The following is a 27,262-nucleotide window of genomic DNA, read 5'->3' as shown; positions in this document are numbered from 1 at the left end:
CATTCATGGTAGATTACTGTAGTTTCTGACGTCACGTGAAACTTCGTGCCTTGCTTTCTTTCACCAACTGAAAGTTATTCACACGGATAGCCGTTTTCAAGTTACATATTTGAAGTTAATCATGAGAATATCCATTTCATTTTTTCTAAACTAAAGAAATCTTACTCACGTAATACTTCACAATGTTTCTCGAATCGTTACATTTTGCATTATTGAATTCAAAATGGCCCAAAAATACGAATTTTATTATAAAAAAAAGACTTCACAATTTTCAAAAAAAAAACATAAAATAGAGCACTCAAACGTTGTCTACCTTTCAACATGATCTGTATCTTCCATTTACACAAACCTGCTCCAAACCAAGATGACAAACCAAGGAAATAGAAAACAGCAGGCTGCCACCATCATCTAATCCATTTTCACCGACACATACCTGCTCATCTCATTAATTAACGGTTTCCCTGTGCACAACAGACGTTACCGGAGAACGCGTAAATGTCCATCAAATGTGAATAAATTATAATTTGAGAGTATTTTCTTGGTTTCCATGGCTGCCAGAAAGATCTAATTAGTTGTACACCTCAACTACCATGGCTATAATTTTCAATTGTTTATGTGTGTTATCTTACTCATTTGTATCACGTTTCTTTCTTTCAAGCACACCTCATCATTGATAATTTAAATATTTATTTTCAGGAAATGACTGAGAAAGAAGTTGAGATTCCTTGCGGACAAGCGGTAATGGGATATTTTGTTCCAAATATCATGGCACCATACGTCACAGAACTTATGGTAAGTTATCAGGGTACGACACAATTACCGGATTTGCTCTATTAGTAAAGTGTCGTTATTAGTTTTGCACCTTTTTAGTATCGCATCAAAAATATCTCTCGAGAAATACTTTTACAGCCTATCTTTTCTGTAACTGTCCCAATAGTCCCATTAATGTCAAAACGTGAAGAAATATTTGATTGAGCTAAACATATTAGTTTTTCGGGTTCTGAAACATTTACATATAATAGCAAGTAGTTTTTTTCCCAAAACCTGAACTGTTTTTTGTTGATATTTTGGCTTTTTTTTTGAACATCTGTTCATTTTTAATGTAAACTTAATTTTTTACAGATTAATCAAATATGTAAGAGTACTAATTGAAATGCGAATGCTATTGTATTTTTAGACTAAAGAATAACTATTACACAAACTGTTCTATTAAAACCGTTTTGCGGTACATCTACAACACACAATTTCTTGTTCTTTAGGAGTTGGCATTTCGTGATGTTCCCGGCATCACAGTTGCGGCTGGAATTTTGGGAGCATCACAAGACGCCGTTAATGGAACTCCACTTTCTCAAGCTGTACCGGAACCAGACTCTACCCAACCAGAAGTGGTTTCTTCCACTCAACCGGATCCATCAGCTCAGCTCACTGGATCGAGAAAAAGAAAGTCGTCATCTCCAAAAAAGTGGGATGAACTGCACAAAAAGAGTAACCATGGAAACGAGACCAAGGAAAGCTCTCCGGAAACTGACAAACATTGCTGCATGTTTCAAATGGCTCATCAACTAGCTCAGAAGTACGGTGTGCCAACACCCTACCCAAATGGAACGGCGTCTGCTCCAAGACTGATGATCCAGTACCCCGGATTGCCATACATGGTTCCAGTTAACCAGGAGTTCAACAATATTGGAATTCCTAGGGAATGTGTCAAGCTCTGTGGAAACACTGAGTTCTGGGTAAGAGTTGAAAAGATATCTGACTACAGAAAACATTTCTTATGTGCTACTCGCAAACTCAGCTTTAACCTTTTTTTGACAAAAAAAATTGTATTATGATATTTGGTCATTTAGAACCATAAAAATGGTTTCAACTGCTGACCATACTTTACTCTTAAAAATGTGTAGGCTATTTAGAACTATTTGAAATTAAATTAATCTACTATAGACCACAAGTCAACTCTGAGGTTTCTGAATCTTTCAATAGTGAAAATTTGAAACCTGTCGGTTCGTTACACCATTCTCATACACTTTTAATAATTCCAATAAAAATAGTGAGGAAAATTCAAAATCAGCTGTTTTTTTCTCACTACAACAACTAGCTTTATTTTGAGTTCTGGAAAAATGTGAACTGAGAATAGAGCACTGTGCCCCGTGACAGCTGTATTCGAAAGGCTATAACCATGGCAATAGACGTGTTAGGTGGTTTTGGCTGCCGAACAAATGACATCCGGAATAAAATTCGACCGCGTTTAAGCCAAGTATTAATGTATTCGTGTTACGTGCGCAAAAGGCAATTACCTGATTAAACTGGGATTACACATGAGAACATAAGAGGCTTATTGTGTAAGAATGAGCAGGTGTCGTATGCGATTTTGTGAATTATATCTCAAATGAAAAAGGAGAAAGTATTCAATGACATGTAAAAATTAAACCTGTATTTCAGCCATACCTTAAATAATTGGAACATTCAAGCTTCGAAAGATTATCGACTACTTAATTATTCAGTAAAAAAAACAATTTTAAGTTTGAGGAATACTATTTTAATTTTGTGCTCTATTTTTTATTTCCAAATTATATTATTCTTCAATCTTCTAGTTTTTAATTTTCCGGACTGTTTTCCTGTGTCATTATATATTTTGTCAAAAACTTCTCCTCCCCTGATCTTTGTTTTTCCAAATTCTAGTCAATAATCTCTATCTGAAAATAATTGAAAATCAAAAAAAAAATTAAAAAATTATAAAAATCGCCAAAAAAAAAAATCGAAAAATCAATATTTATTTATTTTACATTTTATGCAACCATTTATTTACAACACTGTCAAAAAACTTTTAAAAATGTATTACCAAAAATATCAAAAGGTTTCATCAATTTTCTTCTCTTAACACGTCTTGAAATAGTGGATAATCGTAAATATTCTTTGCCTACAATCATTCGCTATTTGACAGTTTTTAGCAGTTTCACGTAATATTTTTTATAGAAACAATTTTCATGCAAAAAAAGAAACTGAAAGTTATTTCATCGGCACTTTTAGGTGAAATCACTTTTTGGTAAACTCGTTCTTGAAATCTTTTTTTTTTAAATGCATTATTAGACAACCTGTCCTGTCCTAAGTTTTAAACTGTCCATCACTGTGCAAAATTCAAAACGTTTAAAACACATTCAACCAGACCAGATTGATTGATTTCTTCTAAAATCTTTACTTTGACAAACACTAATTCTCAATTCTCACCGTCTTATGTGATATATTTTTATTTCCATGTCCACTCTTCCAACGCATCCCCATTCTTGCAGATAATTATGTAAATATTACCACCCACTTTACATCTGTTAACGTATTCAAATTTTTATTTGAATAAAGTCTATGCCAGGGGAGCTATCACAATTTTCGGATTTTGAGGGAAAAAACAGATAATTCATTACTAGAGATGCATTTATTCAGAAGCGAGCGGAGGGCATGAAGTGGAAAGAAGAAATCAGTGAATGTACTTCTCGAGAAGTCGACGCGGTGGGACTCTGGCAGCAAGCTCGAGCTCCAGCTCGACGATAGCTTGTTCGATCCCAGTCAACTCATTGGCAGCTGCAATTAATTTTTAAAGACAACTCAAATGGAAAGATGTTTACTTTTTGAAAAAAAGTTTGCTGAAACTACTAACCGATAACTGCTTCTTCAAGTTCTGGAGTGCTGAATGGCTGTGATCGTTTTCCAAATCGCATTCCCTGATGACACCCGATGCATTCGCAACATTCGATTGTCATTTTTCTCTGACAAACCAGGTCGCATTGAGCATTCCGTTTCGCCGCCTCAACAAAGCACAAAACTGCCAAAGAGAAGAAAATTGTTTCCTTGAGACCGAACATTGAAATGTCGCTTGCTTTACCTGAAATCTGACAGTTTTTCTATAAAATTAATTAAAAATTGTTTGGATCTTTAAAAATAATAACGAAATTGAGTTATTGGAAAAGAAACAAGATAAAATTGGAAAAGTGAACACTTCACTACAAGATGACTTCTACTCATATGAAGGTCCTGAAGGGGCGGAGTTTATTGTTTTTGTTTCTAAGATACGGCCTACACGACCACCAAATTATAAAAAAAAGTTACGTTGCTCCACCCATGAAACACGTTGAAAAAAATCGAAAAATAAGACACAAAAAAATATTTAAAAATTCTGAAAAAAGTTAAAGAAAGAATGGTGTAAGAATGAATTTGAGAGCCTTTATCAAGGATTTGGCAACAGGTGAAGTAAGGTAACCGACGCATATTGATGGATTCTAGGGGGCGAAGCAAGGAAGGCTTGCGCCTCATTTCGTCACAAAAGTTACACCTGCCTCGACATTGTTTTTGTTCATTCCAGAGATAAATGGTGTCGAGTTGGCGCATGTTCGAGTTATTTTAAGAAATTTAACATTTCCATTGAAATATGAGACACTTTATAAGTTGTGATTTATAAGTTGTGATTTCAAATTAATTTAGACTTTAAGAACCTTTTTTTTTTTTGGAAACTTTTGAACTTTCGAAAATTAAAACACACTTTTTTCACATTCTTCCCAATATTAGAAAAGGATAAACAAGGGATAAGGAAGGGCAAATTTCATTAACTGTGTGTATTGAGATAATTGAAATTGAACAAAGCGAAGCAGAATTTATTCATACTCGTCATATGGTCTCGTAGGAGGAAAACAATAAGGGAAAAGTCACGAAGTTCCAGACAACAAGGCTTCTAAAAATAGGGAAGAACGTAATTGCACGGAAAGAGTAAAGGTTAATACTGAGAAATGTTTGCATAGAAATAGAGACAATTAAAAAAAATGTTGCACCTTATTTGTAATTTCTTTGAAGATTTTTCAATGATGTCTTATTCGGTTGAGTCGAGTGATTTTGTTTTTCAGTGCGTATTTTATTTTTTGAAATAATACTATTCAAAAAATTACGTTTATTTAAAATCTCAGTGTACTGGGTATGGAGTTGAACTCGATAGTGTTGTTTGTTCCCCAACTTTCAGAAACAGTTTTCAGAATTATTTGAAACAGTTGAAAATGGTCTACATATTACTATTACACGTTTTTCACAAAGTCAGACAACGACGGATAAATACGGTAATTTTAGTTTAAATACACGATGTTGAGAATGAAATAAAAAGTGGTGTAAGGAAAATCAATAATAGGCTCCGCCTCCTTCTGGGCTATTTTCCAATGGAGTTTTTGTTGTTCTTTCCTCGTATGCTTTCACTAAAATTTAAGCCAGTTTGAAATCTTGTATAACAAGTTTTAGAAAATATGTGATATTTCAATTTAGAATTTTGCAAACTTGAAACATCAAGAAACTCTTTAAAAAACGTTTCTTCTCCTTTTTCGAAAAAACTGCAACGTGCTAGAATGCCTGGAATTCAAATGAGGTTCGTACCGACAACGGTGCTATCGTTGCCCTCACCCACCAAACACATGGGCAGTCTTGATATTTTGTTTCAAATGACAAAGTGCCCTCTGACAATTGAAATTCAAGACTTGTTTCAATTGCTTCCGTTTTTCTCTCTATTTTTCGTCATCCAAAACGTTACAACAAAAACACACATCATTATTGCAGAACGGTTCAAAACAAAAATTAATCAAAAGATCAAAAGATGCAAATTTTTATTTGATGAAAAAAATCTCGACTAGAAATAAGTTTCTTGAACTCTTGCATCTAATTACACATTCATTCCAAATATTTGAAAGTCAATGTTGGTTGTTATTCAATGGAACTGCGTTGAACATTGCGATTTCGTCGTCATCCGATGATGCAATCCTGAATGAAAAATGTTCAAAAGGGTATAAAAAATGCAAAATTGAAGAATGAAATTACTTTCTGGACGTGATTCGCTCCAGTATTTCTTCACATGTTGCATCATAATCTGGTGTTACTTCTTCTATAATTCTATGATACGTGCAGTCTGCAAACCGCCGTGGGTGGGTTTCAGAGTACACTGCGATTTTCTGAAAAAATACAGTGAAATAAAATGACAACCTGGAGTCCGAAATTGAATTCTTTTATTTCCAAAACATGATGACGTTTGAAGGATTTTTTCTAAACAAACTGGCATAAACTGTATTACCACTTATTTGAACAAAATAAACAATTGTCAAAAAAGGTTGGTAAAGTTTACTACGTTATTTGCTTATTTGGCACCAGTCACTACTTTAAATTTGATTCTTTCCGTGAATCTGTGTCCTTTTATTTTAATTTGAGAACATTTTGTTTAATTTGAGCTGCTCAGCGTTATATTTTTTAACAAATTCAAAACCAAACCGATGCTCGAATCAAATTCACAAACTTGGAATTTGTCACTGCCGGAACACCAACAAATACTTCATCAACAATCTGAAACAGTTATCTTAAAACGTTCACTATTTCAAAATTCGCTCCTTACTTTCAGTGATGATATGTTCAGTGTTCTTTCGAGAAGGTTCATAACCGGGAAAATTGTTCCTTTTTCTTCATTTACGTCCTGAAAATAAATTTTTATTTGCAACTTCAAAGATCATCTACAATCTTACATCATCTCCCACAATTCCAACAATCAGATAGTCTCCAAGATCTTTCGCTGCTTCCAAAAAAGACAGGTGCCCCGCATGAAATAAATCGAACGCTCCGCTAACATAAACAACCTGAAATTCTAATTGTATTTTGTGCGAAGACAATGTGTCGTTTTCCAGGAATGATTGTTCGAGGAATGATTGTTCGAAACACTAGTCATACGGTATTGATTTCAATTTTCACCTGTTCAATTTAAAAGAAAAAACGTGATTTCAGAAATGAGTAATGACATATCATGGAAAATACCACTTTGTCATATTTTCAGGAAAGCTCAAGTACTCTTGAGAATTACGAACAACTTGAAAGTAGTGCAAGTTATAAATTATGAGGATGCAAATAATAAATTAACTTTGAACGACTTGCGTCAGTAGCCTCTCATAGCTATGAATATTTTTAGATAACGTGAAGCTTGGGGAGTCAGCTTGAAACCGTGTATTAAAAAAATACTTTAATGTTCCGGAATTTATAAGGGATATTTTTTTGAAAACCAGATGCATGACGATAGTGATTCATGTGGATTTCACAGGCAATTTGAAAAATTTGTAAATGGAAGATTTCATGTTATGTTTAATCAATTTCATAAACATTTCATTTATTGTTTGAAAGTGGACATCATTTCCGGCAAGTTTGTTTTAAAATAAGTATAAAGAAATTGAAAAAGTATCAGACAATTTTTATAAAAGGAGCAATTTTTGCTGGACTAATTTTAATTTTTACGACATGGGTATTCACGTTTTGAGACAAATTCATTTTTCACATAATTGCATGTTTGGACCCGTATCTAGTTTTTTTTTTGATATGAAACCTATTTTTTTAATTCGAAATTTTTGACAACTATTCATAATTTTACGCGATTTTTTATTCTAAAAACCCTCCAGCTCACCTTGTCTGTTACTTTCGGTTTCCTTCCGATGACGACAGGTGCAAACGTATAGTTTTGTTTGAAAAGGGACACCGATATGACAGGCTCGTTGCTCAACGGATCCTGCAACATGTGTTTTGTCATAAGCAACTGAAGTATAACTTACCAGGGCAAACGGAAGAATAGCGCTTTTGAAATCCAAGATTGAATCGGTTTCCATGTGATGCTTTTTTGTGACAAGCATGAGACGACCAGCGATTTCCTTCATTATACAAATGATACAGATAAGGTTTTATTAAAATGAAAGGTTGAAATTACTTAGACGTAAGAACACTGTCAAGCAACTATTGAAAATTACTGTAGAAGATGTTTCAAACAATTTCTCAATAACTAAAATAATTTATAATCCTGTTAATAAAAACATATATGTTCGCAAGTACTGAAATCGTATATTGAAGGTGTAGTACACCTATTCATCCTAGAGACATCTACGAAAAATATAATATCTTGTTACATTTTTCCTTCCAGGAGAATTGCCAACATTTTAGACTACTCAATAAATTGCGTTTAATGTGCTTAACTTGTTTATCAAGCACGTACCTGGTCCGTTACATGCTCCGAAATTACATATTGTTTTGCCCGTTCGCTGCCCCGAATCTCCTCGTACCTTGCAGTTTCAACAGTTGTCAGGTGGCTAATATCTGGAAAAGTGGGTAGTTGACACCAGATGGCTCAACATCTGGGGTCTCTGAGTTTATGATCTAACCAACTTGCCTGGTATTGCAATAATATCACAATCTAGCTGGTTTAGCGTTGACATCTCGGGTTGAAATGGCGCGTCTTCAAATGCCTAAAGAATAATATGTAGAAAATTTGATTTTTAAATAAATAAATACTTCATCGACCCATCGAATTGCCGAAATAAGTCTGTATCTTTCCTCATCGGTGAAAATTGGTAAAATTCCATTATTGTCAAGCTAAAAAACAATATACATACACAAGTTTTGATATATTTGAAATGTAGAGAAATGAAATGATAATTGATTGTTATAACAAAAAACACATATACCTCGTCATCTGAATGAATACCAACAATCAGCTTTTTTCCGTATTGTTTTGCTGGCCATAATAATCTGGCATTTGCAAAATGTACAAAGTCAAAGCTGAAAGTTTTCAATTTTAACGCTTAACGCTTAAAAACAATATTGTGCTTTACCATCCATCTGTATACACTCGAGCTTTCTTTTTTTCTCCATCTGGAGTCAGTCCTTGTACAATAGCCTTGGGCATGGTCAACACGAATAATAGGTGAATAAACAAGAGAAAATAGGAAATCAGTTCGACTGATCGCGGCACCTTCTCACTGTTGATGGGATCTTTTTCTCTTTGCTTTCTCTCTGGGTGTAATGCGCTCTCGAGACAAAGAGCAGAATCTGCTCTCTCGTTTATTCGTTACACAAAGTAATTGCGGGTGTGTTATTCTGTCACAAAAAAACACTTGCTAATCAAAAGGGCACTCGCAACTTGAAATAAATATTTGAGTTTTATAGAAGTAACGTAGCGTTTGTCTCTGTGGGATTTTTTTTGTTCTAAATGACTGAAAACATTATCAAAGTGCCAAAAAATGACTGAAAACATTATTAAAGTGCCAAAAAATCACTGTAAACATTTAAATATTATCTAAATTTTTTTGATTTTCCAACTTTTTTTCAATTGCAAGCAAATTTGAAGGTCTGAATAATTTTTGAGTCCTTACGCAAACGAGTAACCTAGGTCCCACATGTTTGGGTTTTGGTAGTATTAATTGGTTTTATAATGGCATGTTACAAAAATCACTTCATAAATGATAAAGTGTATCACAACAATTGTTTTAAATATTGCTAATGAATTAGTCAATAAGCATGATATCTTTTCAGCGCAAAAAAACTAAGTGGAAAGTTTCAGTCGCATCCAGACTGACTGAACGTCAAATCTAATTTTGAGGTAATTTTTCGGTTGGCTTAAAATATATCTATTGACTTAACGCCTATTTCAAAATGTTACATTTTCAGAAACACACGCATATAGATCTCAATAATAAATATATAACAAATATTTTATCACAGTTTTAGGAAAACACGTTTGAAATTCATAGGCGTGTATTTTGAATGACTGAAAATGCGTAGCTTTTTTTAATATAAATCAGACAAACATTACAATTTTATGTTTACTTTCTTCCTTTGATAAATTTTGAAGAATGTCACAAGTCTACAAGCTGAAACCAATAAACTCAAACTATTGAAGCTAAGCATGTATCATACACCAGAAGTAATCAAAAATATTATCAAATTACGAAGTCTATGTGTTTTCATTATATTTTCTACTCGAAACTAACATCACAGTGGTAAGTTGAACCGTTCCCTGCGCATGTTTTTTGGGATCGTTCCAATTGGGTCCAATGATGAAGCTCTTTGAACTCTACACGCTCTTTGAACTCTACATCAACATTTTGCATAAAGAACAAATTGTGTATTATCAATCATCTTACCAAAGATCTGCTTTGAAATTAAGATCACAGATCTCGCGTTATCCAATAATCTTATGTTAATATCATGACAGAACATTCGCGACGGTTGCGCATACTATCCTGAGTGTACTGTTCCCTAATTTTGTAGACTTGCAACATAATAAACATTTTCATTATTCCGTATTCTGTATTTTTCTGCCTTTTCCTGCAAAACACAATTTTTTCTGCACGTAAACTGAAAAGAATGTTTCATGTTATTTTTCTCTTGCAATAAATTCTTAACAATTTATTTTCCAAAACACAATAAAAAATGAGATTCATCACCGATTGAACATCATTCAGGGCATTACAATTTTGTCTTTTTGTAAATACCCCAACTGATATTCGATCGGGAACTATCCCTTTACTTACTTTACTCACCATTAAAATAATTGTGAACTGTATTTCTAAGCGAAGATTTGGGGGCCAGTATGCTAGTACAATTCAAGCATTCTAGTCTCAAAATCCTCGATTTGAAAAAGTTTCTAACAACGAAATAGCAATAGACAGGAAAATGACAAGCCGCCGTGTGCAAATGAAACTGTAATATATGTAGGTGGTGGATAGAATAGTAAAGGCGGAGCTCATGACTCACGAAGGTCTGATGACGAGCCCAACGACCGCCTCTGTACATTTAAAACATACAGCGATGATTGATTGGCCCAGCATGTGATAAAAAATTGGATTGTCTAGATTTTACAATACTTCTGCATTGAATCAGCTTTAAACGCAACGTTGCTTGTGATTTTGATTTGGCGAAACGTTTTATGTGATGTTAATAAAACAAAAAAAAGTTTACATATTTTATTGCATAAATTGTATTTTTGGGACTTGTCCAAGTTTGAAAAAACCCATCTGAAGGTTTAGCAAGCAATGAGAGGAATTCGAGCATGAGTGATACCGCAGCAATATGATAAAAATCATCAGACAAACATTTCATTAATTTCCTAAAAACTGAATATTTTCCCATTTACATTTTGACTTAGATTCTATGAGCGATAATGGATAACAAAGATTTATCAATTGGAGGACTAAAATCAGAAGCACCAAACACCAGCTAAATATAACTTGTATATAGATTAATCATTTGATGAAAAAATATCAGAATATTGGAAGACGCTGTCGGATATCAACACGAGAGAATTTTCAGAGCACAAAAAAAGTACTTGAATATTTCTTAGGCATAAGATCGATCAATTTTGCAGCTATATAATTTTTTTAGGTGTTCATATTTTTTCGCAGCTTAAGATTATTTAAATGAAACAGATAAAAGTAATATTCTTAATTTTGTTCCATTTATTCATTTCTCCAACAACATTATCAATGATCATTGTTATTAGAAGTCATACTAGAAATGTTTTCTCTCTTATTGTACTTGCAGATCAGTTTATAGTACAGTTATTTTGGTTTATTTACTATATACTATAATAATTGTTGGATGTACCTTCTCTGTCGCGCTCATTTTATCCTTAGTTTGAGGGAAACGTTTACGATAATTTACAACGCTACGTATACTAATTTTTGTTCACCGTTAGGACATTTTTTGTTCTAACCAATATGACTAATCCTTTCTGATATTTGAATGTTTCCTTTTGTCTTACCTTGTGAACCTGCTCTGTGTACAAAGCAACTTTGCATATGAATATGAATGGGAAATATAAAACTGTCGATGAACTCGTACAAATGAAAAAAAACTATGTTTAATTAATTCTCAGTTTTGTGCTACCCTCTGAAAGAGTGGTGTACTCATTGATTAAATGTTTAGGATAATTCAATTATAACTCTAGTTTTATGGTACAAATGAGAACCCAATTATTTTAATAGTTTGCTCGAAATCAAAAAAAACTTATAGAAATGATTTGTTTTTGTACGCAATTAAAAAAAAACTATTCAATTCGTACTAAATAGTTTGAAATGCAAGTACTCTACTAACTAAATGAATTACAGTTGTTATTCTTTGCCGTTTTGTTAAACACCATCAATGTTTTCAGAATTTTATTTTATAATAAGAAAAATCTTTCGTCTGGTCACAAGCGTTTTCGATATTATCTTATCTCGGTGATTCTTTCTGAACCTCTTTATTTTTTGTTAGAAGCAATTTATAATCTCCGTAACTACTTCTTATCTAATGATTGATGGTATGGTCGGATAGATAAAATCTTTTCATTCAAAATCCTATTTCAAGTAATGCTTTTGATAACCGTTCTAAACGTTTCCTCTCAACAATTTATTTCTTCCGTTCCGTTACTAACTTACTTTGACGGGTCATATTGTAAAGAAGTTCTCTTCTTATCTTGTTCCTTTATATATTTTTTTCTTGATAAACAATAATTGTGGTTGTGCAGTGATAATAACCTTGAAACCAGTTGAATTCCGCCTTATACCGCCTTCTTTTTTTTTGGCCATTGCCTATCACGAATCATTTCTTCTGTATCAAATATGGAGGTTAGAACACAAAACTGCAGTAAGTTTTTTGTCTGTTTTTGCTAGTATTTTTTGTAAATCATTTTTTTGTAATTTTCAGACGTTGACGACTATGCTGCGAAGTTATTCAAAGTGTATTCGGACACAGTTTTTGCTGATGACTACGAAGGTCTTTTAAAGTTTTACGATGACAGTGCTGTTTTGATTGAACGCGGAAAGGGAAGTTTTTATGGCGTCGATTCAATTATTGGCGCAATCAAAGCTTATCACGCAGGATTGGGACCTGGAACCACAAAGGTAAAGCATAAAAATAAAGATAGATATTCGCCAATGTAATAGAACAAGGTGTCTTCTCAGAACTCCGAATTCAAAGTTGAACATACTGACAATGTGATCACGATTCGATGCAAATACCGCGTGAGTTAACTGCAATTCCCATCAAAGTCACTTTATCATATCGAAATTAAGGTGCAGTCCGTTTTGGCTCACGAGACCTGGGAGGGCGAATACATTCAATATTGGAGAAGTGAAATTGGGCAAATGCCAAAGATTATTCGCGACGAATTCAGCATTGACAAGAAATATTAAATTACTAAATTTCGTTCAATTGTCTAGTTTTTTCTTACTTTTGTGACCAGCCACCAACTTACTTTTGTGACCAGCCACCAACTTACTTTTGTGACCAGCCACCAACTTACTTTTGTGACCAGCCACCAACTTACTTTTGTGACCAGCCACCAACTTACTTTTGTGACCAGCCACCAACTTACTTTTGTGACCAGCCACCAACTTACTTTTGTGACCAGCCACCCACGCATTGTAGTTTCTTTGCTCAAACACTTGTCTGTATTGCAAAACTTCTGTAAACTTGAAATCAAACTTTGAACTTATCTCTGAATGAAGTGGTCTAAACTGTCAACACGGTAATTGTTTCTAACCCAAGAGCCACTTGATCTTCCAAAGATGTTCGCAGTCCAATTAGACAAGTTCGAATCCTTACTTCTAGGAAAACAAAAGAAGAACTGTCATATACATACAACGAAAATTATTTACAGAATCATAAAAGAAACGTTTTAATCAAGAATTTCAATCAAGAAGAAAGAATTATTCGTATTTAGCAGGGCTAGTGGCAAAAAAGTTAATTGATAAAACGTAAGCATTAATATTAATAGTTTGGAAGCTCCTGATTTTTTTCGCCCAATTTTTGTGGATTTGGGAAAATAATAATTTTAACACAAATCAATTTCAACTAAGTAAAGTCATCTATTTCATTGACGCCAACTTGGAAAAAAAGTGTTGAAAATTTCTTTCTGAATTTAACCAGCTCTCTTCTACAAGCGAGGAGCCTAAGTCGCACAAATGTACTGTCACTCAAAAATTTTAGCTTAAGGATAATTAATGTTTTAACGAAAATCACAGTCCAAAGTGAGGGACAAAATATCTCAACACTAAAAATAACAACATTTATTTGCTAATATTGAAAACTCTTCAAAACTGCAAATTTTATTTTCAGACATTGTCGCAATTCATAAAATTTCCTTCAACGTCCACTAATATATTTTTCCATGTGATGTTTAGGGAAGAAAGAACATGTTAAAAGTCAGTCATCTGTGATGTGAATTGAAAAAATTGTTCAATACCTTCAAGAACGTGTTCAGAAAAATTAATAAATGCTTTCTATACTATATATTCATTTCCTGAGAATAAAACAATTTAACAATTGTGTTGCCCCACACAGCTACAGTACCCTTGCATCCGTTTTACGAAGCTATTGACCTTTGCTGTGTCTTGTTGAAATCCATCGAGAAAGCAATTCCAGTCAAATTTGGTGCTTTGAATTGGCAACAAGAGGCGTTGAATGACACACTCTTTGGCTTCAAAACGAAATGAATAATCCATCCCCGAGCCCCATCCTTTTTGCTCATTTCTCGTTCTCCTCCTTCTTGCTCCAAGCAGTGAAACAAAACGACAAAATGAGCCACCCGAATTCCACTCTTGCTCTTTCTCTATCCCATTGCCCTCATTCATCGACTCTGTTAGCAGCTTTGCTTTTTGTTAGCCCAAATACTCCATTCATCATTTTAACACCGCAGTTTGTGATTGGAAACAGTGCGCGTGTCAAGTGCTGCTGCTGCTGCCGGCAACAGGCTACCCGAGCCATATGTTTGCTGATGTCTGGCAGGCTTTATTTCAACTTTTTTTCAGTAAGCTTATTTTGTAACAAGTTATTAAAGGTGAAGTAGTTCCATTGTAAAATTTCCTACATAATTATTTTGCTACAAGGTCAAAACTCTTCGAAACATTTTTGAAATGTGTTAATTTAGAGTATTGCATCAAACTTGGTAATAGACTAAGCGGGAAATTTCGGCAGTTACCAAAATTGTTGATTGCCGTAAATTTCCGAATGCCACGCACCCCTGCTTTAGATAATTCGAAAAGTAAAGCATTCTCAGTTTTACCCATTTTCGACCCGAAATAAAAATTTCCAATGTTTGTAAATTTGCAATATGACATTTAGTCCTTTTAGTATTATAGGAATTATTTTAATCATTTCCCCTATCAGCCGTACTGTACCTTCAAACCGTTTGCATCTAATAATACAGAGTAGGTGTTCAACCAAGCTGTATTCTCTCAAATTTTGATTATTATTGTAGAAAGTTACCAAGCATTGCCTTCTCATTTGCCGATAGTCTATAAAACTTTTCGAGTGTGCTACAGTTGTGATTCCGGTGTTCCCTCTTTTTGTTTGACTATCACATGGAAAAAATATATATATAGAGAATGTATTTCAAACGTTTTTTTTTGGAAAAGTGAAAACTATATATAACTTTTTTTTCAAGCTCACAATTTAATAAGTTTACCCATTTTGAATTTTTCACAGTTTTGGAGAAAACAAATCAATAATGTTTCTAATTTTTCCCAAATTTGAATTATTCCACGAAATTTAGTAATTTTCAATTAAAAAACTTTTTTTCACAGTAGATTCACATTGCCAACCAAATAATAGTGTGTAAGTTTTGATACGCCGCCCAAATTGTTTGAATATTCCAATAATTTTAGTTTATGAAACCCTTTTTTGTGATCCAATTTCAGGGTAATTACAAACGATTACATCTTTCACACAAACATATCCTTTATTTCTTTTTTCCCTCGTCACCCACTACCTGGATTTTTCATCCCATCATAACCTTGTTTTTATGCGTTTTCCGAGCTCCAATGAGTCCGCTGAGCCGTGAAATTACTGGCGGTCGGAATTTCCTATAAAGGTGCAAAGGGTGAAGTATACCCCTTCCAAATTGTGCATTATTTCTTAAATTATGAAACAATAGAAAAACAATTTTTTCACGCATTCGGTTGTAAAATCTATTGATCAACTTTATATAGTGTGAGCGGTGGCCCGTTCCAGAACATGCTGTCTCTTCTCTCATACTGAATGTCGGTCACTCATCTGAAATGCATTTCAATCGGTCTTCATACTTTTCTCTGTTTTTTTTTCTCTTCTTCTTCCTTTTTCTTTTCTCAATACTACATGTTTCTCAGCTAAAGATTAGAAGCTTGCATGGGTGTGTATATTTTTTGGATGTCCTACAGTTGGTGAATGTTTATTTATTTTTGATAACTCTGTCATTTGACACGACAAAATTTGAAACGTTGCAATATAGAACGACAGACCATAAGATTTTCCAAAATTAATTTTTTTGAATTTTCAGTTTTTGCAAATGAACATATTATTTAATCTTTGGGCTCTGCTACAGGTTCAACACCCAGAATGTTTAAATACGAATAAATACAAATATATACAGAATATACAACTTTTAGGACTTACTTTTTTTGTCGATTTCCTAAATTATATGTGGTGATAACTTTTCAATTGCCACTTTCTGACTGTATTTTGAAACGTTTCAGAATTGTTTAAAACTTTTTCACTATGTCATTTGGTATTCTAGCACCAAAGTAGTGTCGTTACTCTATTTATAATTAGCTTGTACTTGGTAACCATTAAAGTTTGTTTTTTAAATACTTTTTTATAACATTAATCATTTCATGTTTTTTAAATAAAATTATCTTAGACTTAAAAAAGGAACACCAAAAGTGTTCTCGACTTTGTTAAGACTCTTCCAGCAAGTTTTACTATAGTCAAAGCATATTCCCGATAAGCTAAGAGAAAATTCATATTCTTGCAAGACTCTGTGCAAAATATGACAAGTCCATCCCCAACACAATGTTAATTCCTTCCCATATTTTAACTCCCACCCATTTCTGACTGGCAAATGTCTTCTCACATAATTTCAAAAGCACAACATTTTTTCGAATAAGAAGAAGTTTGAGAACGTAACTCTTTCTCTCAATTGCAGCTCAAGCTCTGCAACACAAAAACAGCAATTTCTATATTTTCACTTTTCATACCCACAAAAAACTTACCTCACTCAACGAAAATACTTCTTGTTTGTTGGGGAAACTGAACTTACCGCTTTCATTCAACCCGGTGTGTGCCTTTTTTACTCAAATATTCGCCAACAAACGTAATTTCATTTTCTCCCTCCAAAAACCCACCCAACACCACCAATCTCTTTGTCTTGGGATTTCAACTTCCTGTGAAACGTTTCTGTTAATATAAAATCTTTGTTTCATAATAGTATGGAAGTCAACTATATATATGTTTTTTTTTTATTTAATCACTCTTGTTATTTCATTGTCTGTACATTTGTTAGTGTAATTCTTTAAAATATTGAATTTCAGACAAAAAAAACCCGCCCAAGGCACATCATTGAGAAAAAATAAAAAAAGTGAGTTGCAACTTTTAAACAAAAATAATTGAAAGGTATCCACGTGTGAACATTTCAGGTTTTCGAGAACGAAAAACAACTGAAAGCTTTTGGTGAGCTTTTTTAAACAAAAAATTTTAACATTTTTAACCGAAGAAAAATTATCAAGTTTTCTTGAAAAATTAAAAATATTAATAGTCTATTTTGCGTAAAGTTTTCCAAAAAGTCATTTTTCCTGATAATCATTATAAAAAGTGTGAAATGTTGTGCATGAAAATTTGACTTTGAAAAACCAAGATATAGGCGGTGTGCGCTTGGTGAGCTCTGCAAATTTTAAGTAAATGTCTAATATCTAAGTAAAAACTTAATTAGAAAAAAGTACTAAAACAATAAACCGTATTTCTTCCTCCCTATTAGACTTGCACTCCCTGTTAGTGTTGCACTCCCTGTTAGTGTTGCACTCCCTAATAGTATTGCATCTACTTTTTTTGGTTCAAGATCTAGATACTAATTTTAAGTTTTTAACTAAATTTTTCCTATTTTGCAACAATTTTGACAAAACTTCTATAAGATTAAAGTAACTGAACTTTTTTGTTGCAATAACAATCAAATTTTCTAAATTTTCACATAAAATCGGAATTCTTTCAAGTGAAAACTAGTAATACCCAACTCAGAAAAATAATCTGAAAATTAGTATTGCACTCCCTATTAGTCTTGCACTCCTTTATAGTATTGTATGCGGGAAGACCTTCGAAAAGTAGTATTGCAGCCATACTAATGGAAGAAATACAGTAAGTCGATAAAGAAACTGAAAACGTTGACCTTAAGTTTTTAAATGTGACTTGTTACTGTGAAATGATACATTCTGCTTATCATCCAATTATTTGTGCAAATAATAAAATACAGGGATTGGGACGTAAGTGAACTGGGATGCGCCGCAAAAATAGAAACGAACAAAATTCAATGAGAAATACGAAATGTTGTTCTTCACGAAGCTTGTCTTCTCAAGAGAGAAGAGAGGCTACATCATCGACCCCCTATCATGTTTTCATGTTTTGTTCTCCATCTCATTTTTCACTCATCTGTTGTTTACAAGCTGATTGCCGTGATTTGTTTCGCAGATAAAAAACAGCGGTTTCTTCGAAATTCCTCTTGCGTTTGACTTCCCGCAATTTGTCTCTCTTGTCAATTTAAAATGTGTGGAATGTTAGCAAATTGATTCGAGTTTAGTTAATCTAAATGTTATCATTAACATGTTCCATTAATTTCGAAAGCGAGAAGTAGTCTTCCAAACGTAGAATGAGCCCCGAGCTCAGTGATTAAATACAGTTTTCAGTGTATTTCAAATTTGATTAACGTTACCTTAATTATGTTCTGTTTCAAATATCTGTGTGGTTTTTCTACAACCTTTATATCTTTCCTACTTCAAGGATAAACTCATTTGGAAACATTTTTATGGAAATGCTTTTAATTCAACAGAAGAATCTCAAACCTATCTTTTCAAAAAATACGACATCTGATGCTAACACCTGATATAAATGCTCACATGCCTTAAAAGTGCAGAAAATACTCAAAATCTTAAAATTTCGATGTCAGCAAATAAATCTTGTCATTCTCGTTCTGTTTTCATTGCATTGTACGTATGGTTCTTATTCAAAAATCATAACAGATGTACTACCTCTATACGTTCTCTCAAAATGATGACAATTAAAACAATTGCCAATCATAATTTTAGCCGAAACATGTTCCCTAGTACTAGGCAGAATGAAAAATTTTTTAGTCACATTTTCGAAGAAATAATTAATAAGGTAATTTGACTTTTACTCGGTTCCACACTACATCTTTTCAAACATTTTTCTTTCATATTCTCTCTCATACAAATTTGATGGGTGGGTGGAGTATTTTTTATGGACCGAAGGATGGATCTAAATTCAATTTCCAAATTTTTCGCCTCTATCTGACATATAAAGCTTATAGCTTATGCTTATGCCCAGTTCACAAGTGCACTTATTTTTATATGAGTTTCAAAGTTCACATTTCGTGACTCCTCATCGTGCCACCCAATCAAAAAAACAAAACACATCGTTGAACAATAAAATCTGGCTTCCTTTGCTTACATTCATTCTAACTATCTAATAATTTCAATCTCTTGTTTTCATGATTCAATGTTCCTTTCTGAATGCATGTGTTGCATGTTTGGAAGTTATATCTCTAGGGACATGTCACTTTATTGATAGGTTTTCATTGAGGGGTTGAAGGATACTTTTCCCTATTCTGTTCCAAAGTGCATATGGTGAGAAGAGTTTCAAAATGATTGAGTGTCTTACTCACCCGTTGGGCGAGAATAAAAGCTTAAAATGAGAAAATACTTGGACTGATTCATCGTTGTTTTGTTTTACTCAATACGTCACTTTTAGAAGAGAGCTGCGTGAGAGAACGTAAAGCGGCAAATTTGTTGAAGATAAAGGAGAAATTTTACAATAATGTTTTCGAACATGAACAACTAGTAGTTGATCATAAATTAATTTTGATTGTTGAAGTCCAAAGTGAGAGAATTTTCAACAAACAAATAATTTATTTAAAAAATTTCAGTAAATTTCTTGTTTCAAGTCGAAAATAGTAAAAACTAAGAATTTTGAAAAATCTAAAGCAGTTTTGCATGCCCAAAACACACTGAATTTTCACAGTTTTTAACTTGAAATAAAACATTTCCAAAACTTTTTGAAAATTTAATTATGATAATTGGTCATTTTAGCACCATAAAAAATTATTTTTAATCACTTTCACACTTCCCGTACTCCAGTGTTAATTTTACACTTAGCAATAAAGTCAACCACAAAACCAAAGCCAAACTTTACTTTGATTGTCCTTTGACAGTTGATATTTTTGATTAAAAAAACAATTCTGACATTCTAGCAGTGGGCATTTAAAATAACTTTTTAAAATGGTTTTTTTTTAATTTTTGCACACTACACATGCTTACTCTTCACCTCCCATGGTACCATACACATTTTTTTCTCCGCGAGAGCAATACAGAAAAGCAATAAGGTTCACTTGTTCATTATCTCATCACTCTTTTTTTCCAAATTCAAATATTGTGTCTTGTGAATCTAGAGATGAAGAGCATCGAAGAGCTCGTTAATGATGGTCCCCGTATGGTAGCATTCGATGTTTTACGAGATGCTCTCCTCTTTTATTCTTCATTCTCTCTTTAATGAAAGGCAACATGCACTGATGAGAAGAAGCTGGTTCCTCTGCCAAATACGAGACGTCCTTTTCTGCGCAATGGAGCCAGACCCATTTTTTTGGATGAAGTGCTCGGACGCCCTCATTCTGTATGTGTCGAGATATACGGAACGGAGTGTTAGAAAGCCATTTTTTGTTGTTTTTGTAGTATTCCTCGAATTTTTGATGTTCTGGGCAAATGAGCTTTGGTCAGTGTTTGCTACAAGTCATTTTTGAAGTCTACCAAAAAGTTGGCATTTTTCAACAAATTTTTGTATTCTGAATATAAATATACGAAACTTGTGTGTAAAACATTCTTGCAGAATTTCTGTAGTTTTTTTTTTCTGAAAATCTAAAAATTTTCGATAATCTGATAATTTACCAAAACTCAAACAATAATCATCGATTTATTTTTAGATACTGTAGTTTTGCAAAATTTTGACATATCAGTTAAAGGAACACTTTAATTTTCCGAGTGGGTCTCGCCATTGTCTTATTCATAGTATTTGCTTCAGGAGATAGATTTTACAAAAACTTTGTTTTTGATGTAAAAATAAAAATTGATGGATAAATAATAATTGAATTTCGTAATTAGGCCAGGATATGGGCGTGGTTTTTTATAGTGTACAAATTGTTACTTAAGAATTCAGCCAAAACACACTTGTGGAAGTTGTACTAAGAATTTTCAAACTAAAAAAAATCATAAATTTAATAATAAGATTTTAAAAAAAAGCAGTTTATTTGTTTATGTTTTTGTTTCCCTCAGTTTCAACAAATTGTTTCGTTAATTTTTTTTCCTTTCGAATCTCGTGCAATCCTTTGCATATAAACATTATTTGTGCAAACAAATACTGATTTCAATTTACGCTATTCTTCGTCTACTCCGTCCAACGCATCTCCAATGTCTTTTTTCGTTTCGCCTATTTTTCTTTTTCTACAATTCAGCCAGATTAGCTTTGTAGCCCTTAACTCAATTAGTTTTTCTTCACAGTCCTGTGCAAATCAAATTGCAAGTGTTCATTGCCATCCGATGCTTCCTCCCCCGTGTCGGCCTTCATTTTCCGTTTCAGCTCTTCCAACCTATTCGCTCATTCTTTTCAATCTCATTCCGCTGAGATTGGAACATTTCGACGGCTCTCAGAGCCTGAAGCATTCAAGTTTGAGTTAGCCCTGACTGCCTCGAGGCCAATTCCCAGGACAGTCATAAGAAGGAATTATATAGTTCCGCCGGAGCCCGTGAGCCCTCCTTTGGCCGCACGCTCCGTTTTTTCGCCCATTTCTCCTGCCCTTCCTTTCAATTTTTTATTTCGAAGGTTGGAAGTGAAAGTGTAAAAGAAGTAGTGAATAAATCTGTAGGCTCATTGGTCCTAAGACGACTTTTTATGTTTACTTCGCCAGTTTCCAAGCTTGATTGTTTTATTTTATGGCTCGTGGTGTTGTGTTTTAGTATGCCGACCGTCGACCTGAACAATTGTTTTTAATTCCTGAAATATTTTTTGAAGTTCTCATGTTTTTAAGCTCTTTTCAATTTTAAAGCAAATCACAGCACTTTTGCACATTTGTACGTTCATTTTTCTTATTTTTTCCCTAAACCCCTTATTTTCTTCGTCTTTTTCCTTTTTTCAGAATTTTTCTCCCATTATTTTTATTGTTGTCTGATTTTGCTTTTTAGACTAATACTTACTAATGGCGGTTTTTGAGTGTGCTTCCTCCATTTTAAAAATTGCTTTTTTCACTTTTTTTTATGCAGGTTAGGTTAAATTTCGCTTAGGTTAAATTTTTGAAAAAAACACTTTGCAAGTAATACTAATTTTTGATGAAAGAAAGAAAGGGCCAAAGTAAAAATTCGTGAGAATTAAGCACTTTTTCTTCTCAGAATTTATGTTCGGCAGTTATGTTAATTTTTGCAATACTCTGACTAAACGAATTAGCATTAGCAGCTGCCTTGTATTTAATTTGCAATTGTTTGCAGTTATAAATTGAAAATGCCGTTAAATTTTTTATTTAATTTTTTTCTGAAAAAGTAGTGTCAGGTATCGGAATTTCCAAAAATGATACACAAATTTTCTAATTTTGATCCTTTTATAGTTAAGCAAAGATAATGATAGTGTTTCGTAACTATCAAAAATAAATATTTGATTTACAAAAACTAAGTAAGTAAGTAGTATAAAGAAAATTTGTGCAAACGGCATTATTCAACATATTGGTTTCAAAGTTTTTTTAAAACACGGCTCAGCAGTATTCATTCATGGGAAGTTATTTTGTATGCTTTATGTTAGTGCTGCACCTTTTGCTTGATTCAAAGAACGGAATTCAGTAGCCATGGCCGAAAAATTCATTTTCCACTTGTTATGGTCGTTTTATTAAAACGTAAAGTTAGGTCCTGTCTTAGAAAGCCATTATTCTTAAGCATAAAGTTCAAGGAATGCCGCGTTGAAATCTTAAAACTGTTTCAAAAAAAATACTCACCTGCGATAAATTGAACTTATTCAGTGCTGACCATCAAAACGTTTCTCTCGTTCTCGAGATACAAGTTTTTAGTAGAAATCGCCACAAATGGACTGATTAGATGTGAACCGCTATATCTCTTGTCGAAAATATGAGAGGAGTTTTCACAACAAACAAAAAATTAGACAAAAATTTGTCAGTTGAAATTTTTCAGTAAGTTTTGTAGTTTAATAGTTGTGATCATTCAAAACTTAGAAAATCTGTGAAAATACGATTCTGGATATAATTGTGGCAAGCACTGTATAAGCGGGTTAGTTCATTATGACATTTTAAATTTCAAGTAAAATGATATCTTATTTTATAACAATATATCCTTGCTCACAAATACACATGTTATCCGTCAATGATAAACGCCAGACTAGATTATATGGTATTTTGATATTCTAACTTTTTTTTAGTTCTTATTATAATTTAAGTTTCAAAATGCCTTTCTAATTCTTTATAGAAATTCTCTCCCAGTCTGCGTTGCTAAGATATTTGACCACCCACTTAAACACGTCTAGTGTTTTCATACTCATGACTCTGCACTTATTCTCGATTTTTCATTCTCTATACTTCTTCATTGTCTTCTTCATTTTTTCCAACAAAATGCCACAACCACCAATTGATCTAAGGGTCCCGACAACGAGCACAGAAGAAAGGTCTCTCACTCTCACGTTTATGCCTAGTTGTTATTCTTTTATTGCCCTCCCATTCTCTCCCGTTTTCTTCCTTCCTCCTTCTTCTTATTCTTCTTCTCTTTTACCACAATCGTTCCCCCAAAAATGACGACGTGCTCACCGAGAAAGTGAGAACGAAAGCGATTCTTTGGGCGAGCTTTTGCTGGCCTGTTGTCGACGACTTTTCCGTTCTCACTTGCAAATCAGCATGAATCTCAATGAGACAATGACAAGAACATAAAGAAGTCATGATGAATGGCTGGAAAAATGGAAAAGAGCAATTTATGGGGCGACATGTTGTTTTACGAATAGAAGAACAACGAAATTATACGAAAGTCGATTGCAAGCATATGTTTCTGCAAATTTGATAATTCTATTGCCTGTTGTAAGTTGAAATTTGAATATATAAAGGAATACAAACATTTGGAGTTTTTTGAAGGTGTAGACTCAAAATGTGCTCAAAGTTAAGTTGTTTCGTTGATGAAAGTACATTTAACGCTGATAGGTACCTAATTTTGGTAATTTTTGGTAACCTATAGACTTTAAATGCTCGATATTCAACGAAATAACGTAAGATTAACGACCAAGATAAGCGATTAAGGATGATAGTTCAAAAATGTCAACTTCAGATAGCGAAAGTAGCCAAAATTGGAAAATCAAGTTAAAATTCCCCCTTTCAAAATTTTGCACCGACATAAAAAGTTTCTAAAAATTTTCTAGAGAAGTCTAATTACGAACTATTTTATGTCGGGAATAATTTTTGTTTCAAACTGCATTTTTTGAGCTAAAGAAACATTTCAGGGTAATTGTTGTTTTTTTTTTTGTCTTTTTTGATGTTTATTTTCAATAGGAAAATGACACTTCTGCATATGACATATAGTAGTACGTTATTTCCCACTTGTTGCTTTTACAGCGTTCTAACTTCACATATAGGCTCTTGATTTGAAACGATGAAGATTGCTTATACAGATGCCAATTCCTTTTTGAGCAAAACCAGTGCTCCCGACTCGTCTTCCCAGCACTCCACTTTGTTCTCATCCAGCTTTTCAGCATCACATTACATTTTTCAACTTCTTCCCTCTCCCCCTTTTTGTTCTATTATTTCTACACCATTCTTTTTTTCCTGCCCCTTTTTATTTTTTATTTTCACCCTTGTTCTGGATCACTTCTCGTGTTATCATTTCATTAGAACATGGAAACGTCTGAAAATTGAAAAGAAACGGGAGAGAAAATGGCGAGACTCTCGAGATTTTGCAACACCATGCCCGCGCCGCCGTCCATTCTGGTAATTATCAACTAATTTTGCGCACATTTGTTGGTCGATCAAAAACAGGAAAAAACAAGCTCCAATCTCACTTTTCGGTTTCTTTCTTATTTTTAATTTTTTTACTTTTTGTTGACTTAATTTCTGATTTTGTATTTCAAGTATTGGATAATGTTGCTTAGAAACTTCGAAAAAGACCCAGTCGATTTACAAGTCGCTACGGTTTGATAGTAGCTAGGAAAGAGTTCGAAAAGTGATGTATTGTGAAAAATTATAAATTTTTTTGTTTTTTTTTGCATTTGGTTAACCAAAAAAACTATAAGTAAAAGTTATTTTCATAGTTTATTTTCATCAAAATGCAAAAAATGAAATGAAAAATTTCGAAACATGTAAGAATAAGTATAGGTTTGAAATTTTTTAGATGTATTTTTTAGATGCTTCTGCACATTTTTTTAAAAAATATTTTTTGAATTTTGTTCATCATTAAAAATTTTGCTACATGTTATGATACGTTTTAATACTAAATTATTTTTAAAATTCAACTTTTTGAAGTGAACTTCTGATTCGAATATTGAATATTTTTGAAACACTTATCACTTTCCTCTATGACTTCTCTTTTTGCATACGTTTGCAAAATCAGCTTGTCAAATAAATTCTTTTGAAGAAAAATGGAAACGAATGACGTGCCGTTTTCAAAGTTTTTGACAAGGATGACATTCGAATCATCTGTTTTGTGAACAAGTCTGAAATGCACTTTTATGTCTAAACCAGATAAATTGGCAACTTGTTTGCCACTAGTTATCGGCACATAGAGATACAGAGAAAGACGGAAAGGAAATTGATTTATAACTTTAATAATTGGCTTTTTGATATTTCTGATATGCTTTATTTTGCTGATAACTATTCAGAAATTTTTGAAGTTTTCGATCAAAGCAAACAATTAAAAGCGAATTTGATGTTTTAATGTTCAGAGCACATTGTTTCAAATATAATGAATTTTTTATGAATTCTCATCAAAAATTGAAATTGAGTCTAGATGAGACGCACATTTTGAACATATTTTGTCTTGGAAAATTGTTCACAGATAAGTTAAAAATTTGAAGAACAAAAATTTAAAATTCTGAAATGAAAGTTTTGACTTGTTCAAGCTAAGATATAATTTTTATGAACCTAAACATAATAATTACATCCGCGTATTTCACGTTGCTGGTTTAAAGTAACTTAATTTCCGGGTTTACTTGAATGTCTCTTGCTTCCGTTCTTTTATCAGATTTTTATCATTCAACATTGATGTAGATAGATTACCTAAGAGCTATTGCTTTTTTTCAACAGCTGTTTTTACTTGCTTCCATTATAAAATGCTCTAAACTCTATTCTATGTGTAACAATGTACCTAGGTCAATGCACTTTTGTTGCTCTCTTTACTGCAAAAAAGTAGTATTTCTTGAATGCACAAAGCTATGTTTACATTGTTCCTTGTGTCAAAAAAGTCATGGAATCGTGTCACTCACCAACTGATATAGTACATTATCAACAAACAAGTGTCATCTCGTCTCGTGTCAATGTAGCTGCCATGACGAAAAATGTCTGGATGAATGGAGAATGATGATAGGACGCTGGTCAACCGGTGGTGGCAGCTGTTCCTACACGTCTACAACATGTCGTCGGTGTGCTCTAATCGAGTTCTACCCAGCAGAGCGCAAAGAAAGTGGACGTGATTTGGATGGCCAATCGACCGGCCACCATCCCTATCGATCGCTTGTGAGCTTTGAGTTCTTAGGCCTTTTAAAGGAAGCCGACGCTAACGAAAAACTGAAGAAAACTACCGAGGATGGGCATCTTTATCCAATGTGAGAGGGAAACTTTAATCCTTCTCGTCATCCGGTATAAAGTTTCACTAAATTCAATGGGACCGATGCTCTCGACTTTTTTGCCCCACCGCCTTTCTATTTTCCTCCCTCCTTTTTCTTCGTTCCCAAGAAGTTTGCACCGGAAATCCGAGAATTTTCCTTCTTCTTCCTATTCCCCGTTTATTCCCCCTCTCACCCTTTTCAAGTTTTTGATTCTATTGTGACCAGTTTAACATGTTCGCCCATTGAGTACTGCAACAATTTTGGATGTAGTTAGCTTGACCTTTGGAACAAAGTATTCTATGACCTTAAAAGCCTGCCAAGGCAAAATACCTAAGAATTTGCAAGATTTCATTGGATATCACAAGGTTTGAGAAAGCGCCATTTTTATGTGTTAGTATTATTTTCGAATTTCGGTGAAGCAGAATTTGCTCCTAGTTCTTAGACCAAATTGCAACAATTATTAACGGTGTGTATGTAGTAGCCTTACCTTAAAAATTGTTATCAATAAAAAAATTGCAGGGACTTTTTTACAGTTTTATTGTAGCCAGCATTGTTACTTCTCATAGAAAATGTTTATTTTACTACC

The 27,262-nt window shown here is 33.3% G+C and overlaps 5 protein-coding genes and 10 non-coding genes across 18 annotated transcripts in view; 7 read left to right on the top strand and 8 right to left on the bottom strand.

The window, feature by feature from the left end:
• The first annotated feature begins 694 nt into the window (after positions 1-694).
• C39D10.5 ('chromo' domain containing protein) lies at positions 695-3,372 on the top strand. Its single transcript, NM_076930.6, has 3 exons — positions 695-792; positions 1,260-1,733; positions 2,440-3,372. Exons 1-3 carry the CDS (start codon positions 700-702, stop codon positions 2,452-2,454), a joined length of 582 nt encoding a protein of 193 aa, NP_509331.1. The 5' UTR covers positions 695-699; the 3' UTR covers positions 2,455-3,372.
• Positions 3,326-3,880, bottom strand: nssp-81 (neuronal small secreted protein). The gene is made up of 2 exons (NM_076929.7): positions 3,650-3,880; positions 3,326-3,573 (listed from the first exon to the last, which is right to left on the bottom strand). Exons 1-2 carry the CDS (start codon positions 3,852-3,854, stop codon positions 3,470-3,472), a joined length of 309 nt encoding a protein of 102 aa, NP_509330.2. The 5' UTR covers positions 3,855-3,880; the 3' UTR covers positions 3,326-3,469.
• Positions 3,881-5,611: 1,731 nt separating this feature from the next.
• Positions 5,612-8,766, bottom strand: pcyt-2.2 (ethanolamine-phosphate cytidylyltransferase; the record flags this gene model as incomplete). 2 transcript variants are annotated; one of them, NM_001047761.7, is made up of 12 exons in its annotated part: positions 5,612-5,781; positions 5,839-5,969; positions 6,283-6,354; positions 6,404-6,481; positions 6,531-6,641; positions 7,454-7,555; positions 7,599-7,694; positions 8,033-8,133; positions 8,207-8,282; positions 8,329-8,409; positions 8,502-8,595; positions 8,649-8,766. In NM_001047761.7, the coding sequence occupies 12 exons, from the start codon at positions 8,720-8,722 to the stop codon at positions 5,712-5,714; spliced, it is 1,086 nt and encodes a 361-aa protein (NP_001041226.2). The 2 variants fall into 2 exon arrangements, with proteins under 2 accessions (NP_001041226.2, NP_001041227.1); NM_001047762.5 differs by lacking the exons at positions 8,033-8,133; positions 8,207-8,282; positions 8,329-8,409; positions 8,502-8,595; positions 8,649-8,766 and having other exon boundaries at positions 5,712-5,781; positions 7,599-7,676.
• Positions 8,767-10,250: 1,484 nt separating this feature from the next.
• Positions 10,251-10,340, bottom strand: mir-786. Its single transcript, NR_023993.2, has one exon. It is a non-coding gene; the product is annotated as a pre-microRNA mir-786 (primary transcript).
• On the top strand, positions 10,267-10,327 carry mir-8203. Its single transcript, NR_131730.1, has one exon. It is a non-coding gene; the product is annotated as a pre-microRNA mir-8203 (primary transcript).
• Positions 10,341-10,372: 32 nt separating the features above from the next.
• Positions 10,373-10,469, bottom strand: mir-240. The gene has a single exon (NR_002418.2). It is a non-coding gene; the product is annotated as a pre-microRNA mir-240 (primary transcript).
• A 1,673-nt stretch (positions 10,470-12,142) lies between these two features.
• Positions 12,143-13,320, top strand: C39D10.8 (DUF4440 domain-containing protein). 3 transcript variants are annotated; one of them, NM_171963.5, is made up of 4 exons: positions 12,143-12,441; positions 12,502-12,698; positions 12,759-12,818; positions 12,870-13,320. In NM_171963.5, the coding sequence occupies exons 1-4, from the start codon at positions 12,417-12,419 to the stop codon at positions 12,987-12,989; spliced, it is 402 nt and encodes a 133-aa protein (NP_741850.1). In that variant the 5' UTR covers positions 12,143-12,416; the 3' UTR covers positions 12,990-13,320. The 3 variants fall into 3 exon arrangements, with proteins under 3 accessions (NP_741850.1, NP_741851.1, NP_001367473.1); NM_171964.5 differs by having other exon boundaries at positions 12,747-12,818; NM_001381032.1 differs by having other exon boundaries at positions 12,185-12,441; positions 12,876-13,320.
• A 3,816-nt stretch (positions 13,321-17,136) lies between these two features.
• cca-1 (Voltage-dependent T-type calcium channel subunit alpha) overlaps positions 17,137-27,262 on the top strand; it is a gene marked incomplete at both ends in the record, with an annotated part of 28,277 nt that continues 18,151 nt past the window's right edge. The window contains 2 exons of the mRNA NM_001444134.1: positions 17,137-17,188; positions 17,247-17,280. The remainder of the gene's footprint in view (positions 17,189-17,246; positions 17,281-27,262) is intronic.
• On the bottom strand, positions 18,880-19,104 carry C39D10.13. The gene has a single exon (NR_071600.1). It is a non-coding gene; the product is annotated as an Unclassified non-coding RNA C39D10.13 (non-coding RNA).
• On the top strand, positions 18,998-19,147 carry C39D10.16. The gene has a single exon (NR_071599.1). It is a non-coding gene; the product is annotated as an Unclassified non-coding RNA C39D10.16 (non-coding RNA).
• EGAP3.1 lies at positions 20,295-20,408 on the bottom strand. The gene has a single exon (NR_071597.1). It is a non-coding gene; the product is annotated as an Unclassified non-coding RNA EGAP3.1 (non-coding RNA).
• EGAP3.2 lies at positions 20,295-20,408 on the top strand. Its single transcript, NR_071598.1, has one exon. It is a non-coding gene; the product is annotated as an Unclassified non-coding RNA EGAP3.2 (non-coding RNA).
• EGAP3.4 lies at positions 21,560-21,721 on the bottom strand. Its single transcript, NR_071595.1, has one exon. It is a non-coding gene; the product is annotated as an Unclassified non-coding RNA EGAP3.4 (non-coding RNA).
• On the top strand, positions 21,560-21,721 carry EGAP3.3. The gene has a single exon (NR_071596.1). It is a non-coding gene; the product is annotated as an Unclassified non-coding RNA EGAP3.3 (non-coding RNA).
• On the bottom strand, positions 26,483-26,830 carry C54D2.16. Its single transcript, NR_071594.2, has one exon. It is a non-coding gene; the product is annotated as an Unclassified non-coding RNA C54D2.16 (non-coding RNA).

Source organism: Caenorhabditis elegans, chromosome X (assembly GCF_000002985.6).
Source record: "Caenorhabditis elegans chromosome X".
In the NCBI taxonomy this organism is placed as follows: Eukaryota; Metazoa; Nematoda; class Chromadorea; order Rhabditida; family Rhabditidae; genus Caenorhabditis; species Caenorhabditis elegans.
The sequence above is the reverse complement of the archived record's forward strand: the minus strand, read 5'-3'. Positions and strand labels throughout refer to the sequence as shown.

Bases quoted from the DNA above. Each gene is read 5' to 3' on its own strand.
- C39D10.5 (NM_076930.6), top strand. From the start codon at position 700: ATGACTGAGAAAGAAGTTGAGATTCCTTGCGGACAAGCGGTAATGGGA. The intron at 793-1,259 runs GTAAGTTATCAG...CTTGTTCTTTAG, and splicing joins CATACGTCACAGAACTTATG to GAGTTGGCATTTCGTGATGT.
- nssp-81 (NM_076929.7), bottom strand. From the start codon at position 3,854: ATGTTCGGTCTCAAGGAAACAATTTTCTTCTCTTTGGCAGTTTTGTGC. The intron at 3,574-3,649 runs GTTAGTAGTTTC...AATTAATTGCAG, and splicing joins ACTTGAAGAAGCAGTTATCG to CTGCCAATGAGTTGACTGGG.
- C39D10.8 (NM_171964.5), top strand. From the start codon at position 12,417: ATGGAGGTTAGAACACAAAACTGCA. The intron at 12,699-12,746 runs GTAAAGCATAAA...TAATAGAACAAG, and splicing joins TGGGACCTGGAACCACAAAG to GTGTCTTCTCAGAACTCCGA. The intron at 12,819-12,869 runs GTGAGTTAACTG...ATCGAAATTAAG, and splicing joins CGATTCGATGCAAATACCGC to GTGCAGTCCGTTTTGGCTCA.